Source organism: Andrena cerasifolii, chromosome 4 (assembly GCF_050908995.1).
Source record: "Andrena cerasifolii isolate SP2316 chromosome 4, iyAndCera1_principal, whole genome shotgun sequence".
Lineage (NCBI taxonomy): Eukaryota > Metazoa > Arthropoda > Insecta > Hymenoptera > Andrenidae > Andrena > Andrena cerasifolii.
In genome coordinates, this window is record NC_135121.1 from 13,649,458 (window position 1) to 13,667,320 (window position 17,863).

General features: G+C 43.9%; 1 protein-coding gene across 2 annotated transcripts in view; it reads left to right on the forward strand.

The window, feature by feature from the left end:
• The first annotated feature begins 9,826 nt into the window (after window positions 1-9,826).
• Rpb8 (DNA-directed RNA polymerases I, II, and III subunit Rpb8) overlaps window positions 9,827-17,863 on the forward strand; it is a 63,949-nt gene continuing 55,912 nt past the window's right edge. Inside the window, exons 1-2 of one of the 2 annotated variants that reach the window (XM_076810836.1) lie at window positions 9,827-9,952; window positions 10,196-10,342. In XM_076810836.1, the coding sequence (XP_076666951.1) occupies window positions 10,270-10,342 (73 nt within the window). In that variant the 5' untranslated portion in view covers window positions 9,827-9,952; window positions 10,196-10,269. The remainder of the gene's footprint in view (window positions 9,953-10,195; window positions 10,343-17,863) is intronic. The other variant, XM_076810837.1, reaches the window with a different exon arrangement.

Here is a 17,863-nt window from a genome sequence, read left to right on the forward strand (position 1 = left end):
GTGTTCCCAAAACGGTGGGACCTGTATCTCCAAAAGCTATTATCCGATTCGACTGAAACCTTTTTTAGTTTGAAGAATATACTTCTGGCTAGGAGGGAAACCAGAAGAAATACAAAAATTGAAAAATTATAATTTTCAAAGGCGTTGAAAGGATGAAAACTATAGGGAAATGTGATTTCAAACTTCAAGTGTCGTTATTTTCTAAAAAATGTTATTTTTGTAATTTGTTCTGGTTTCCCCCCTAGCCAGAAGTATATTCTTCAAAATAAAAGAAGTTTCAGTCGAATCGGATAATAACTTTTAGGGATACAGGTCCCACCAATTTTGATCAATTTTTTGACGCCTCGAATTTAACGACTCCCCAGTGCCGACTGTAATGATTAATTATAAAACAAAAAATATATTTCTATAACTTAAGACATCCTTAATACAATGCAAAAAGTCCCATTAAATAATATATAATAGTTTTCCTTTAATTAATTCCTAAAGATCACCTGTTTTTAGGGGCTCTAGACCGGAACCTCCCCTTAAGACATCTAACTTTTTGTGGAATAATAATTATTGTAGAAAATGTTGAAGATTTCTCAAAGAGCTCTGAGAAATTTTACTTTATTCGGTGCTTTAGATTAAAAGGAGTGAAAGGAAATATCACATTTGTTACAAATACAGCGGATGTATTGATACTTATGAACATGGGCGCCTGGAGGGGGGTGCCCCTCCCAACTTTTGAGAAAAGATCGCTAATTTTTAAAAACTGATCTTTTTAAGTTTATACTAAAAAAGTGAATACTTCTAAATTTCGGACTTAAATTTTCAATAAAATTGGCACTATAAAATGATTTTAAAAAAAATCAAGCGGGCTACTTTTTTTTTCGTTACCTACTATATTGTTCCTCACCGTCACCTCAAAGCTGCCCCCTCCTGGAAAAACGTCTACGGACGCCCTTGCTCATGAACGGCAGTGTAAATTGTCAGAGTTCGTTCTTTAGGGTGATTTGCAGTGTAATTCTATCCTGGGGCTGCATTCGAGTTTATGCCGGTCTTTTGATTGGGAATTATACGGCTTCGATGTTATTCGAGTTTCAGATACATTTGTAGTGGTTTATATCTGCGTTGCGAGCTTTCAGTGGCATCGGGAAAGTCTCTCTGATCCCTGTGTTCAGTTTTGTTCAGCTGAAATGTTTATTATCGGATGCAGTTTGTGTTCGATTAATTTTTAGCCCCACTTCGCTCGATAATTCGCTGGCGGGGTCCGATTCATCGTACACCTGTACGGATTTCCACGCGCCTCGGCGAGCGATTCAATTTTCGATTATACCCTCGCTTCGGGGCAACAGAATTTCGTGCTCCCGCAGAAACCGCGGGCGCAGCAGCGCGGCGGCAACAACGAGCCAGTTTCGACGCTCATTAAACCCAGCTACGTATTTTTCGCCAATTACCACGCCGCCTCGATTAACGGTCGGCGGCGACCACCGCGAGTTTCCTCGGCGTAATTTATCAATAACATACGCACGCAATGCCGCGTCCGAGGAACTTTCCCGCGCGCGCGTTCGGCAAACCGAGACGCAGCCGAAATAATCGAGGCGATCGAGATAGAAACGGACAGCGTAGAGCCACTGGTTCAGATCCACGACGAGAGGATTTATTCTTAATTATTTTCTTAATTAATTCCACGAAATCAGACGCTGGCGAGAGAAGTTTCGTGATATGTTTTCAAAGATCTCATCTCTGACTAGTCAGTCCCTTTATTTACATTCAGCTGTTGCCGTGGCGTTGCTCGACGCAAAATCTCATCGCGTATTCGCACCTTTAGAGAACCGTGCAACGCGACGCGACGTCGCTGAGTTCCCTCGCGAATCAATACATTACGCTCCGCGTTTAATACGCGCGTCCGTCATACTTGGAACGAGGAGCATCGGTACACCGATGACACTCCGCAATAAAGAGTAATAGAAAAATCGATGGCGGGTACATACCGCGGCGGGACGTGCGAGCTCCCGCCAGCGGCCACGAACTCCCCCAGCTTCCGGCTGGAAGCTTTCCCGCCGCGTCTGGCCTGCACGTCTAAAGCCCCCGGTCTAAAGAAACGCGACGCGTCGCGGGAGTTAACGTTCGGCCCTAACATTTCAATAATAGATGAAACGAGCCATCGATCGGGCGGATGACCTAAAACCATTCGGAATCACTGCGCGTTGCAGTCAACGGCCTTTCGCGCGGCCACTCGTCTGCCGTAGTCCACCTGGTACGCTCTACCTGGTGTCGACACGCGGACGGATACGCGAGGAGCGTTCCTCGTGCCTTCTCTCCTCGTTTTTCGTTTCCTTGGTAAGCGGGGAGCCGTTGGGCGCGATGCCCGACGGGATCGCCCGGAGAAATTCACGTGGCTCGCGCAGACACGTCTGGAATCCGATTCTGGAGCGGTACCCGGCACGGCGCTGGCCTGCGGACACGAAAAAGTCCGGTCGCAACCGCTGCATCCGCGGAGAGTCGAGCCAACCCGCTCCGCGGCGGGCGCGCGCTGAAAATTAATGCGGCCCGAAGGTGGTGCGCGAGGAATCCGATCCGCCAAACGACCCGCTTCTTCAACCTTTACGGTACACGGAGATATGCAGTGAACCGCGCCCCGTTCGCGTCGCCCGCTCCTCCGCCGTCCGTTGGTCCTCTCGTTAGAGGCGCCAGAGAACGGGGGAACGAGAAGACTCGCCGCTCGGACCGCGTGAACGTCGTTCGAGGAGCAACTCGGTGATCGCGCCAGCGAACGTGGGTATTAGGGTGGCTCTTATTTTCGACTTTTGAATTTTCTTCGGGGCACCCGCCAGAATAGTTCAAAATAATTAAAAAAAAATTGTGCGAAGTTTCAGCTCGATTGGATAAAGGGAAGGGGTGCCCCTGGGCCCTTAAACATTTAAATCGTTATTTAACAGTGCAAGTTATTGATTAAATAACAAAATATGTGAAATAAAAGTTGTAGATCCGGACAGGGAGCGTCTTTTATGTTCTATTACTTTTTCTCGCGCGACAAACGGTTTTCGAAAAAAGTTCGAAAAACTAAAAAATATATTTTTTTTCCCATTTAAGGGGGACATGTACCGAAATATGCGAAAAAGATAAAAGAAATGTTATTTTCAGTGTTGGATATGTCATGAATGTTTCCTGAAAATTTGGGACCGAAATTCGCAAAAATATCGAAGATATAGACTATATCTTCGCAAAAATATCGAAATATGACACTCTATATCTTCGATATATTTGCGAATTTCGCTCCCAAATTTTCAGGAAACATTCATGACATATCCAACACTGAAAATAATATTTCTTTTATCTTTTTCGCATATTTCGGTATATGTCCCCCTTAAATGGGAAAAAATATTTTTTTTTTTTAGTTTTTCGGACTTTTTTCGAAAACCGTTTGTCGCACGAGAAAAAGCAATACAAAATAAAAGATGCTCCTTGTCTGGATCTACAACTTTTGTTTGACATATTTTTTTATTTAATCAATAACTTGAAGGATATTATATAAAATCTACTTCGCGAGCTGTTAAATAAAAATTTAAATATTCAAGGGCCCAGGGGCACCCTTTTCCTGTTATCCAATCGAGCTCAAACTTTACACGGATTTTTTTTTAATTATTTGAAACTATTCTGCATGGTGCTCCGAAGAAAATCTTAAAAAAAAATTTTACCAAGAATACATAAGAACCACCCTAGTGGGTATACTTTGCCGCTTTCGATCCACTTTAGCTTTGTATAGCCGGGAGATTGGAGGCTGAGGACAGAGTGAGGTGCATTAAGTACCGTTGCCTAAATGGTAGCGTAAAGTTGTTTGGAACAAGCAAAAGGTCAGGAATCATCGATAGTAGACCGGTGAACTAGTAATTCTCCAATGGAGAGCATAAATTCGCTGAACGGCGGGAAAAGTCCCCCGATATATCGGTATTCGCGACGGGAACACGCGCGCGATCGAGTATAAAGGCATCGAGCAAGACCTGATTACAGGACAATTTGCCGCGATGGAAGTTTAATTAAACAACCGGCCGAAGGAGCGCGCGGTCTATCGATCGACAGCTGGGAAAATATTTAGACGGGGGGGGGGGGGGGGAGAAGATCGGGCACGACGTTGCCCCGCTGTAGAAAGCTTCGCTGCGAACTGTATCGGTCAAAGAACTCTAATGGGAGAATTTGATTCGAGAATTGCAAGAAAAACGCGCGCGGACGCGATACGTGCTCGCTTGCGCTCGGTCGAATGTATTCTCGCTGGCTTCGCGCTTCGTGCACCGGAGATAATATATTTCTCGGCGTGCCGGGCGAAGTTGCGCATCTTCGACGCCCAGCGTTGCCGATTCGTTGACGCGGGAGGGCAGAGAGAAGAAGAAGGCAGAGGAGCCTTGCACGCGTGCTCTTCCTGGCATTCCTAGGTGCTGCCCCCCGGGCGTTAAACGGAGTACCGTGATCGCGAGGAAAGGCCCAGTGACCGACATTCCCCCTTTCCATGCTTCCTGATACTCCTTCGGCCGGATCTCGCCGCCGCGTTCGCGCGCGCGCGCGCGGCGTCGACGACCTGTACCGTGCATCGCAACCGGAACCCCTCGAACCTTCGCCCTGAATGTCCGTTCGAACCGTTCCCACATCCTGCGCGAACATCTTTGGACGGTTTTGAGAGGATAGAACAGCTTCGGGGCGAGTAAATGCGAAGCCAAGATTTACGGTGTTTCTGCGGATCGACTAAAACGGAATATTATATACATACGCGCTTAGGTAGGGGAGAGTAGTGGTAAAAATATCAAGCGAATGCGAATTAGATATAGAAACAAAAGCTTTCAAGCTTAATCGTTTAATCTTTTAAGTCCCCCCATTCGCATTGAAGTAACTTTTTACCAATTTATTTTGGAATATTTTACAATCATTTTATGTAGAAGTGTACTAACAAGGGGAGGACACCATGTGATAGACATCGATTTTGATGAGCCTTGGCACGATGGATCCATGTCGAAAATAAGTAAATAGGTGTCCGAGCGTTTCAGCCAATAGGCCTTAATAATAGAGATATTAATATGTGAATTATTAAAAATTTCATAGTGGCCCTGGGGTTTTAGTGGGTAAAAATCCCACAACTACCTTGACGGCCACGGGGAATTCCCTTCTGGAGGCTTCGAGGTGCCTTTTGATGATATCTCCACGTTAAAAAGAAATTTTAAAAAAAATTATAAATTATTTTTTTAAATAATTTTTTTTTAACTTGGGGAAATCTTCAAAATGCACCCCGTCTCCTCTACGTTTGTAGCTCGGAGCAACGTTAACCGATTTTGATGAAATTTTAGGCACGTATACAACTTACTGCAATCTACAAACGTTTTTTTTTTAATTTTCATTACAAGCTCACAAAAAAAAGTTTAAAAATCGACCTTTACTATTTTTTTCGCTATTCCGACCAAATACATTTTTTTCAAAACGACCAAATACGCCATTTAGCAAACTAATCCTTCTAGCTTCTCAAAAAAACTCAAGTCGTTTGGACCAATTCTAATAAAGTTATGCGATTTTAAAAAGTGTCCGAATATTAATGCGAGTCACTGTATGTGGTACGATATAGGCAACCCTCCCCTACTGGAATACTTCCCCTCTTCGCGGAATTGCAGAATAGAAAGCAGGGATAATGCAATCTTAATAACCGAGAATTTGCGTGAGCGTTTCTTCTCCCGGTCTACTCGAAAAAGAGAGCACTGTAACGAATTCGCGAAACTGCCGCGCGTATAAGGTAGCGGTACTCGCTCGTAATGTCTACCGAGTCAGGAAGGGTTCATGCGTTATACACTCGCAAGAAGGATGAACATCGGGGCCTCCCGGGCCTCGGAATAATTCATTCTCCTATGTCCCCGCGAGGGCGCTCGCGAGCAAAGAAGGGAATGTAAATAATGTAAAGTAACGTATTGCTACTCCGTTCGCATCTAAGCCCCGCCGAAAGTTCTCTTACGAAACATCCTTGTCTAACGTGCGTTTAGATTACCCAGTCGTACATTCGAGCGCGGAGCGTACGCGAGGCGGAAGTTGGTGGACGCGAGGGAGCGGAACGATCGTGTTCGTTCCTTCTTTCGCCAGTTATTTTTCCCGAAGTCCCCCTATGCTACCGATCGATAAACAATCCCAGCCGTGATTTCGTTACCTCCTGTAGGGGCGAACGTAATTAGCGGCAACGGTAATCGTCGCTCGACCGTGCAGTGTATTGAAAATTTTATAGCCCTCGCGGCGCTGCGCGTTACACGGTGCGCTGTGTAGGTATGTGCGCGCATGTGCATATGAATTCGTAGGGGACATGTATCGGTTGTACATCTTATCGACGAGATCGCTGGGGGGCAATGTCATTATCGACGCGCCGGAAGGGACGAGTTTATACGAGCGCTACGTGTTATTCGTATGCACCACCGTAGTTTCGTACGTTATTACGATAAACCCGAGCACAGCTGTGTGCGTTACGGGCGCCGCACACGGATGCATGTGTGTCCCAAGTAACGATTCGGTAACCCGTGTTCGGACGAGTTAACGATGGACATCCTCGGAGTGATCATAAAGTAGCGCGTAAAATTAATGTAGCGTTACGACGAAGCTCGAAGTAATTGGCTCGAGAATGCTCGACGATTATACCGCGGAAATTTTAGAAGTACCTTTTGTCATGGACGCAAATGTAGAGTTGGATGTGTATGAGGTATTGGTTAGGCTTGTCAGGTACATACTTGTAACTTAAGTTTTATCAGAGCATGTGGGGCCAAAGTTTCTATGCTTTTTGTGTCGCATTCTACGTTATCGAGTTTGCAAAGAAAGTGATTGCAGTGCCGCCAGTGGTGAGAAATAAAACTACGTACCTACGAGTTTAGATGGTAACTTTGCTTATGTTGATTAGTCAGGCAAATTGAAATATCGATTTCGTAAGAAGGAAAAGCATGGACCTAACCACAGACGAGGTATAATATACCTCGTCTGTGACCTAACGGTTGTCAAGCGAAAGGAGTATTTTATAAAAGAAGTAGCGTTGAGTTGCTAGAACTGTAGCAGCGTGTATGTATCAGTCCCTAGAGCCGGTATTCATAGTTGCTACTTATTCTTAAGGGGGTAGACACGGGTAATGCAGCGCGCTGTATACCGACACAATCTGGCCCGAAACATGGGTTCGGGATTTTTCGTTTTTCGTCCTTATATGAGCAGATTTGCGGCTGGGCGAAGTCTCATTCGAAAGAGGAAGGTTCAATGCGGAGCGCTCTGCTCATGGTTCAACGAGATTGTGTTGATATGTAATAATATCAGTGTCCAAAGTAAAGCAAAAGTCGACAAAATATACCCGCAGAATCCAAGCATTTTTAGGTCACTAAAAGAGTTTTGTGACTCAAACGGTGAGCAGAGTGCTCCGCATTGAATCTTCTTCTTTCGAATGAGACCTCTCCCAGACCAAAATCTGCTCATATAAAAACGAAAAACGAAAAATCGTGACTACATTCCCAAATCAGAGTTCCGCCATATTGGCGATAATACATAGCAAGTCACGTGACAAATTTAGTTCAGATAGTGAATACGAGATGGCGCCTACTCGGCAGGACTGCCAACGTGGATTCATAGCAAAACTTAAAAAAAACATTAAAAAAAAATTTCCTATTGTACATCGATGGCTTACAATTAGTGCTTACAATTACAATGCACAAAACTGGGTTTTGTAACACGAGAACATGCCGTCGAAAGAGATGGCACAAAGTAACGTCTTCGGAGAGACAATCGAGGATGCCTTCGAAGCTGAAATTCAAGGTACCTCCTTTCGCTTCGTGTTCTCCTTATACCTGGGCCAAAATCTGGCAAAAATTTTGAGAACGCCCAAAAATTCGGCTATGTACTAGGAGAATATGATGTCGAAAGAGGTATACTAAATTTCAGCTTCAAAGGCATCGCCTTAAAGTTGCAAATAAGAGGCGCTCCAAAGTTCTGCGTCTCTTTGTTAAACAGTCACTGTCTCGAAACATCTGCGCCACTTCTCGCTCTTTGATTTGCTCTCCGGAGACGTTACTGGATGAAAATAGTCTTGGAAAAATGTAACAATAAATAAACAAAATTTAAAGTCTTCCTATATCTACTGCGAATTACTTTTTTATTCCTGTTACTTTAAAAATAGATATAATATTGAAGTGAGATTATTTCCAGTATTATTCCTTTCATTCATTTTTATATAATATCATTCAGTATAGTATGTCCTCCTTTGTACTTGGTTACAATAGCATGTCCAACTTCCAAGCATTATTGTCGAGTTATTATTATAATTTTGCAGATTCTAACTTATACTACTAATTACATACTTTCAGTGATACCTATATTACAATAATGCAAAAAGTATTTATGTAATTATAAAGTACCATTGAATGTTTGAACCTGTTTTTCTCAAAAACGCTAAAAGTGGACACACAATATGTGTGCACTAATTGTAAGCCATCGATGTACAATAGGAAATTTTTTTTAATGTAGGTTAGTCCGTTGTTGTTCTAACTGCCTGAATTACTATACATAAATACGACAGCGATTTCAAGTGATGTATATGTAACGATAAAAGCGTTAATTTAGTAAATGTATACAATTCCCAGCAGTTCCTATGTCAATGTATGCCTAAAATGCATATAACCTAACCTCTAATCGTACGAAAATGCATACATTGACTGCATCACGCTTTTACTGTGGCATATTTATCCACCTAACGCTCCAGTTTTGTTATGATTCCACGTTGGCAGTCCTGCCGAGTAGGCGCCATCTCGTATTCACTATCTGAACTAAATTTGTCACGTGACTTGCTCTGTATTGTCGCCAATATGGCGGAACTCGTATTTGGGAATGCAATCACGGGCTTACGTTGTTTGTCGTTATATGAGCAAATTTTGAGCTGGGTGAGGTCTCATTCGAAAGAGAAAGGTTCAGTACAGCCCGCTCTGCTCATCGTTTGAGTCACAAAACTCTTTTAGTGACGTACAAATACTTGGAATCTGCGAGTGAATTTCGCCCACTTTTTCTCTACTTTGGACACTCATATTATCACATATCAACACAATCTCTTTGAACCATGAGCAGAGCGGGCTGCATTCAACCTTCATCTTTCGAATGAGACCTCGCCCAGCCCAAAATTTGCTCATATATGGACAAACAACGTCAGCGCGCAAACCCATGTTTCGGGCCAGATTATGTCGGTATACAGAGCGCTGCATTACCCGTGTCTACCCCCTTAAGAAAAGTAGAATTGCCTTTTTTGCAATCAAATATAAATTCGATTCACAGTATGTGCCATTAATCAACGTCAATATCCTGTTCCACGAGTATCACAGTGAAAATCATGTAGCGCTCAATATCATAAAAAACTGAAGCTTATTGCATTAGTAATTGCACCCTTATAAATAATGGGGTTTGAATTTGTGGAAAAGTAAAATTGAAGATACCCTTTAACTTTTATTGAATTTACAAACGCATTCCAGTGTATGTATACATTAAGCTTGACAGATATTAAATCACGTGCCCGCCAGCTTCTGCTTAACGGTAACTTTATGCAGATTTCCTGGCGATTGCGCAACATTATGAAATCCCCAATTTTACGTAACACGTTATACCGATACACGTGTCATAATGCCGAGACTCATTGCCGTGCATGCATCGCGTTAGGGTTCTCTTAAGTGCGTAAAAAGGATAATTGTGCTGCGTAAAAGCCGTAAGCCTATGCAGTGACTCCCCCTGCTGAGCTTGCTGCAAGCTGAACTTTCAGGGTCATCCGAGTCCTCAATCTAATAAACATCATTCCTTCCTAATTGTATTCATGTTTTATCATAAATGTAAAGTGGGGCTGTTTCATGGTCCGATGTCACGGTTCTGCCATTAATCCACTCGAGAGCACGTGGCTGTTTCACGCCAGAACCTTTAGTTCATTACGTAATTACCTTTGCAGGTACAATATTTACGTGTCAGTGGAATGCTTTTAATTGAAATGAATGAAATAGTGGAAATATGAATCTCGAGATATGACTTTTCAAATCGATCTGCGCATTTAAAGGATTCGTGTTCGTGTGATCGTTCAGGAATACGGTCGGGTCTTATAAACTGTTAACAGACTCCAGGATACGTCCTTTTTGAACATAATGGTTCCCAAATTAATTTACGAGAACGACTAACCTACATTTCTGAATTGTAGCGGCCTGAAGTTACATTCCTGGGAGTAAGTCGAACGTCCGCCACCAGGAGGGAGCACAGTCGCGTGTGTCTAAAATGGCGGGCGTGCTGTTCGAGGATATTTTCAACGTGAAAGACATCGATCCAGAGGGCAAGAAGTTCGACAGGGGTGAGTCTGAAACGCTCTTTACACCCTTATGCGTTCGTAAACAGTGCTGCAAGGGAATGGTACCCGTTGACGCGATATTTTTAAGCGCTCAAAGTGGAACGTTCGGTGGACGTTCGGCAGTTGCGGAAGTTGCCGGGAAGCACATGGTGTGACAGCTTGATTTAAATACTTGTTCCTGTACTTAAACTCCTTGCAAACCATTCCGACCAATGCCTACCAGTTTCTCACCTATTGCTAGACGTTTGCTCATTGATGAACACGCTGTATAAGTCTACGAACATTCCAAATTGCAGTAGTCGTCGGTTGATCGACTGCCTTCTGTGATGGCGGGTTATTTGAAAGTTGAATTGAGAAAAAACACTCTGCTGTATTAAAACATTGATATAAATAATTGATAATAGTACGCGCGGACAACTTTAAATGCTTTCCCTTCGAGTGCGACACTTTTATTTTCTGATAATACAAGCAGTAAGAAGTTACGTTCAGTGTTGGAAATTATGTTGATGTTCCACGAAATAGGATTCTGCCATCGCGATCTTTTTAGAGGAAGGGCGCGAGGGTCGAGCTCGTTTGACATCAATCTGAAAGGCAGCGCTTCGCGACAATACAGCTCCATTCTTCTCGTTACCTTGAAGTCCGATTCGAGATCTGGTACTCCACATTTCTTTCACCCTATACACGATGCTGTACTGATAATTTCGTGATACGTAGAATTTTTGCTGAAACTGTCGCCAATACACGGCACCACGTGTGTCGTTCTAAAATATTCATCGTACTATTTATCAGCATTTCTTATCAGCTCCGTTTTACGTTCCACGAAAACTGACGCAAACGAGTGGCTTTTGTGTTCCCCGACACCGCGTTTGTTTCAGTAGTTGAAACTTTACGACCGTTTATCCTGCACTTAAATCTACACGGCGTATCGAAAAGTAGGGTTATTTCGTGGCCGCGGGGACGTTGCTGGTTCGAGCAATAATTTATTTAAATTGAAAAGATTAGGAAATCCAGAGACGTCACGTAGTTACACACGCCGTAAATGGAGAATGTATGGTTTTAATCGTTGTCAAAGTTATAACCATCCGCCATATTCGAATCATTCTGCATACAAACGGTCGACCCTGGATAACGTATTCATGATAAACCGTACCGAAAGTGTTGCATATAGGATAGGACAAGAAAATCTACATACCTACTCCTGAGAAAAGTGTAAAGGAGAAAATATGGTAAATCGATCATTTAAATCCCAGGTAGGAATATATATATATATATATATATTCTGGAATAGTTGAGAGAAACACTTTTCTGCGTTCAAAGAGTACAGCTAATCTTTTCTACCGATTCACCCTATATTAAAACCATAATTCAAGATTCGTTTACAACAGCAGGGTCAGAACTCAGGCTCGGTGGAAGTTTCAGGGAAAGCAGAAATTTTTTCGTCGATCGTGCGATCTTCAAATGGCGACGATAATTCGGGGGAAAAGAAAGGCATCGCCCGTCTCGCGCGTCACCCTATATTTTCACCTACATTATCGCCGGGGAAAGGGTTCCGGTGGAGCAGCAGCGTTCCACGCGGATGGGTGTTAGTGGAGCTACGCGAGCGAGCGAGATGGAACGTTCGATCTCGGTTAGCGGAGAAGCGAAAGGAGCAAAGGTCCCTGGAGGGGAGGAAGAAGAAGCGTCGGGACGTTGGGAGCGGCTTCAAGGCAGCTTGAACGATGGAGGAGGCTGGCTATACGTGGCAGTAAAAGCGCCTTTTTCGCTGCTTTACCCGCTGCATATGATTTCCCTCTCGGAATTTAACGCGCATCAAGGGACTCGCATTGTTCTTCACGCTTTCCACGCGAAGAGCGCGAGAGTTCGGGCGCAGAACCGCAGCGACACACCGCTTTCAGCCTAAGGGACTAAACCCGTCGCGCGTACGTCTCGATTCGACCATTCGCGTCGGAGTAGCCAGGGCAACCCGGTATATGGTACTACGCAAATACCATTCGCTTCTTCCACTTCGCGCCTGGGTATATAACACGTAACACGGTCTCCCATAGAACGAACCCTTTCAGTGTACATGCGCAACCGTAGGCGAGGCGTCGGGGAGTTGGTCAGCCGCCTTAACTTCCATTCGCGTTTCCATCGGTCGCCGTATGATTCATCTCTGCTGGCAGAGTCTCCATGAGACTCCACCGTCCAACAGATATTCGCTATCATTATTTACGCGCTCCCTCTCCCGCCCGTTCTTTCTCTGTCTCTCGCGACTTTCACCGTGCCGCGGGATAGACGTTTATATAGGTATATGGAATAAAAGGGCGGTGGGACGCTATCCGCCTTCGGCACCCGAGCTTCGTCTCTGTTGCTCGAGGGGGGGGGTTCGCGGTGCGGGAGGGGCGAGGCGAGGAGGGGCTGGCAGTCTGCTGCGGCCGGTCGATGCAGCAACGATGCCCGCAGCCGCAGCAGCAGCAGCCAGCACCGAGCAACATCGCATTCGCGTAATACGACGCGGCTCTGGATAACGTGGCAAGGGCGCTGGAGAGGGGGGAGCGGCCGGGACGCGTTAGAACGTACAGTGGTGGGGGTTGACACGGTCAAGGTCAGTCTCGGTTCCAAGGTCGCGTGGAGATGTCATCTCAGGAGGGAGCCGTGCGCGCTCTGTCCTCTTCTGTCCCTCTATCTCACCCCGTCTGTTCCTTCAACGGTCTTTGTCTATCTCCCTTTCTCCTCCCATCGCGTTTTCATCCGCCAGCAGCGTTTGCTTTTGCTCTCTGGTGTGTCTCCTCCACTCCGGATAGGTACCCCATCCTCCGTGCGCCACAATTGCGGTGTAATAGGGCTTTCTTATCCGGTGCCTCCATTTAACTCTGCTTTTTCTCGTTCATCTGTGCACTGTTCTAGCAGACGCCCTTTCGGCGATCCAGCGAGGAGTGCACCGGGCTGCTCGATTTTTACGTACAGCCGCTTACGTTAGTCATCGTTCGCGCCGTTTCTTGCAACGACATGAATGGAAGCTTGAGGTTTTTGTAGAGAATGCTCCTTGGCCTGATGACTGTTCGGAGGCGATTACGCGGGATGTTGGAATGAAATTGTACCGTACTCGTTTAATCGCATTATGTTATCTACTATTATTATTATCATCATCATTATCATTATTAATTAATACCGTTTGCGGGCTTTGGCTCGCAGGAACGTCGCTGCACACGCCCGTTAATTCCATTTCTAATTTTAATTGTATTAGTTATTAGTTCCATTATTTTATTGTATTATTGTTTGTTTATGTATGTACTGGCTTTTCTTCTCTTCTCTTTTCTTTTGCATTGTTTACTTGCTAACTTTTCAACGGTTATTGTGTACTAAAGTGTCTTTACCCGCGGGAATAAATAAATAATAATAATAATTAAAGATCCTTTAGTATACAATAACCGTTGAAAAGTTAGCAAGTAAGCAATGCAAAAGAAAAGAAAAGAGCAGAAAAGCCAGTACATACGTAAACAAACAATAATACAATAAAATAGTGGAACTAATAACTAATGCAATTAAAGTTAGAAATGGAATTAACGTGTACAGCGACGTTCCTGCGAGCCAAAGCCTGCAAACGATATTTAAAGGTGGCCAATGTGCCGTTAAAAAAGTCGACATGTTCGCTGTAACGATTCGCTAATCTGCATATTCTGTTGATGGATTTATTCATCCCAAACGAAGAGTCGTGTCCAGCTAAGTAAAAAGGAGATGGCGATCTTAGAGAGACAATAGGCGCATAAAGGTTAACCAGAGCCAAAATGTCCGCAGAGTCGGTGTAGCCACTGATAATACGGAAAAGGCAAGTAAGATCGGATAGACTTCGACGATGTTCCAGTGTGAGAAGACCGCTGACTTCCAGAATAGAACTATATTCATTACATAGTCGAGACATTCGGAGTGCCGAGTTTAAAAGCCAGCAGTCGTAAGAATTTATGCTGAACGCGTTCCAATAATGTAACGTATCTTTCCTGATAGGGATTCCGCGCAGGAGACGCGCACGATAAATGGGGAACGACTAATGCGTTGTACAGGGCGATTAAGGTACCAGGATTAACGAAATCCGCCGATTCACGCAGCAACGAAGCCAAGGATTCTAGCCGCTTGATTCCTTGTAGTAGCGCTGAGAAAGAGATAACGATATTATCAGAGAAATGATATTAATTCGTTCCGTTAATTCAGGCTCTTGTTTCCGACGGCCGCTTTTGCTGGCATGATATTCCAATAGGACGTATCCCTGCTAGGTCTGACATATGATATCGACTTCATTCCCATTTTCGTGTATAAAATTAATTACGCGGAACGGCCGTTGTCAGCGAATTTCACCGTGAAATGCCTTCGCCGGACGCGATACCGCTTGCCACGCTTCATTTCGCGAAATCTAATACGCGAGATTTATTCGATACGCCGAAATAAATTAGTGAAATGATATTACGTTGTAATAGCCGCGCAGCTTTATCGACAATACGACAAACTGCATTGTTCTAATCCGACTTCTGACTCCTTCAGAACGATACTTTTCACGTATCTGAGACAGGGTGGACGCACAAATAAATGGAAAAATTGTTCGGATACGAAGTAAGAAATTAAAAGAAGCCACTACGCGAGCCAATGAATATGGATCCTGATCATGTTAAAATAAAATTACAATTACACCTTCCACTCTGTGAACGGTTTACCACTGTACACGAGAGAACTTATTGCGTACCTACAACGCGACGAATGATCGTCACGTGTAACATCGACGCGCGCTTCAGTGGCCAGAGAAAATCCGTAACCGTTCAGGCGTCATCCTCGATTTCAGATTTCAGGGCGTGTTTCAGCGATGAGGTCGTGCGGCAAAGCAGATAACGTTAATCCATCGATCTTTCATCGCCTTTTGTACCGGTCGAACAGCGAGACATAAAGACCGTCGAACGGGTCTATTGGGTACACGCCGGATCGAAGGTCGAGCACGATGATCGACTGTCGTGAAGGCCGATCGAGTGTTGGGATTAAGTCAGATTAAGCCTGCTCAGAGTCGTAAGCGAAAGTTTCATTTCTATGCCGAATTTCGCCTCCAATTTGCATTTAAGGGGAGGTTCTGGTCTAAATGTCGATTTTTTTATATCATTTTTCGAATGTTCAATCTTTTAGGAATACGGGTTTAAAAGGATTTGTTGAAATTCGTAAAATTCCCCAAGTTGTAGGCATTTGAGTCGCGGCAAATACATGGGTCACAACCGGCTACTCGGCGCTCACGTAAAACTTCAAATGCGTTTTTCTCGAAACAGTGTTCTCAAAACGGTGGGACCTGTATCTTCAAAAGTTATTATCCGAATCGACTGAAACTTGTTTTATTTTGAAGATTATTCTTTTGGCTAGGGGGGGGGCTAAAAAAAATTACAAAAAGTTGAAAATTTATAATTTTTAAAGGCGTTGAAAGGACGAAAAATACAGGGAAAAGTGATTTCAAACGTGAAGTGTCGTATTTTCTAAAAAAAATGTAATTTTTGTAATTTTTTTTAGTCCCCCCCCCCTAGAAAGAAGAATAATCTTCAAAATAAAAAAGGTTTCAGTCGAATCGGATAATAACTTTTAGAGATACAGGTCCCACCGATTTGCATCAATTTTTTGACGCCTTAACTTTAACGACTCCCCAGGGCTGTTTGCACTGATTAATTATAAAACAAAAAATATATTTCTATAACATAAGACATCCTTAATACAATGCAACAAGTCCCATTAAATTATATATAGTAGTTTTCCTTTAATTAATTCCTAAATATCACCTATTTTTTGGGGCTCTAGACCAGAACCTCCCCTTAACCAAACAATGAAGTACGTACAGTGTTACTTGCAGTTACAGTACAGTGTAATTATCAGGAGTGACCTAAGTAAGTCACTTCGTGATGCAATAGCTGTCCCGAGCAACGAAGCGAAACATTCGCGATGGCAGAGAATAGGCGTGAATAGCTAGCTGGCTGTCTTTTTCCAAATGTCGATCTATAGTTCCCGCTCGTGGCGCAGTGGTGTAACGTCAGGCTGGCAGCCTCGAATTCGTTTATTCGGCTATTGTTAGAGAACGTGTCCCAGCCTCTGCACTGCCGTATCGTTTATCTGGAGAGCACTTCGGCAGTCGATGCGACCGCTGTAGTAGTTCCAGAAACTTTAAATCCTGGGGAGCGTCTCTGTATACACATATAGGTCAGACGCCCAATACGCGATTAAGGCCGCGACCTTGGCCGGTAACTGCAACGAGCAAGGTTTTTGCATCTTTAACGAGCGGGGTAAATTTGCGACGGCAACATTTATAGCAGACTTCCAGGCGTCCACGGTTATCCGATAAAACGTCTATTTACATCCGCACCTCCCGTTATTGTGCAGCGCTCGCGTCGTATCTCTCAAGCCTCGAGGCATTGGGCAGGTTTTCAATTAGAAGACTCGTCGAGTGCCTTTTACGTGGAATCGAAATTTAGGAATGTTAATTCCCTTTCCCATTAATAAACGCGCGCAGATGGAAATACCCGTTCCTCTCGATATTTACTCCTCGATCTGCCCACCATGAATGGGGACGTGTTGATAATGCACAGTGTACTCTCGGAGATAAGCTATTATCATACAATTCGAGCACTTTTGCGGGACAGTAGTAAAATATTTGCCGAGCCGCGTCGAGAGCGTCTCTCAGTGATTCTAAAGTTTTTTTTTAAATATTCCGCAACGCGAACTTGAAATTCGCGAAGCTTTTTGCGTGGCAGCTGTTGGTCCCTACGACTCCCTTGCGCGAGCATGTCGTTTCGGAATTCTCGGACGCAACGGTGCGCCCGTTTCCAAGTCTTCCAATGAATACGTGCAATTACACGATGCTCAGATCGTTCCTCGGAGTAGATCACCTTCCATTGTCGGGTGCTGAGGTATAATACGAGCAATTTCCTCGGACAACTCAAGCAGATCGCTGGCGTGCCTAATAATTTCCTCCTTCTGGCCAAGAATCGCGCGTACGGTCACTTGGCTTCAGTTTTAAGAGCAGAAACCCGCTGCGCGATTCTTCGCCTCGCCCACCCTGTCTGCCCGTGACGTAAGGATATAAGGTGTGCTCGCTGAGCGGCTCATTTTCCTATTTTACTGCGCATTCCCAATTTCCGCCATATTAAAGTACGTACAGTGACTCGCATTAATATTCGGGCAATACGAATGTTTCGAATATTTTAGGTTACGAAGAAAGAAGTAAGAAGAAAAGAAAGATAACGTAAAGAGAAGTGTATGAATACGTTCATAAATACCGCAAAAAAAAAGAAAAAAGAATAATAATAATAATAATAAAAAAAGAAAGATTTGAATTTAGTACTTATTTTCAAAACTTACAGAATATTTCCATTTACAGTTTACATTTTAATTGTTCACATTACTTACTGAAAACCATTATTTTATAATTGCTCAGTCGACGCTCCGAATAACTGTCCCCGATGCGTAACACATATGCTTAGGTTATTAGAATAAGTTAGCAGACTCATTTCTCTTTGTACTAGTTAACATTTT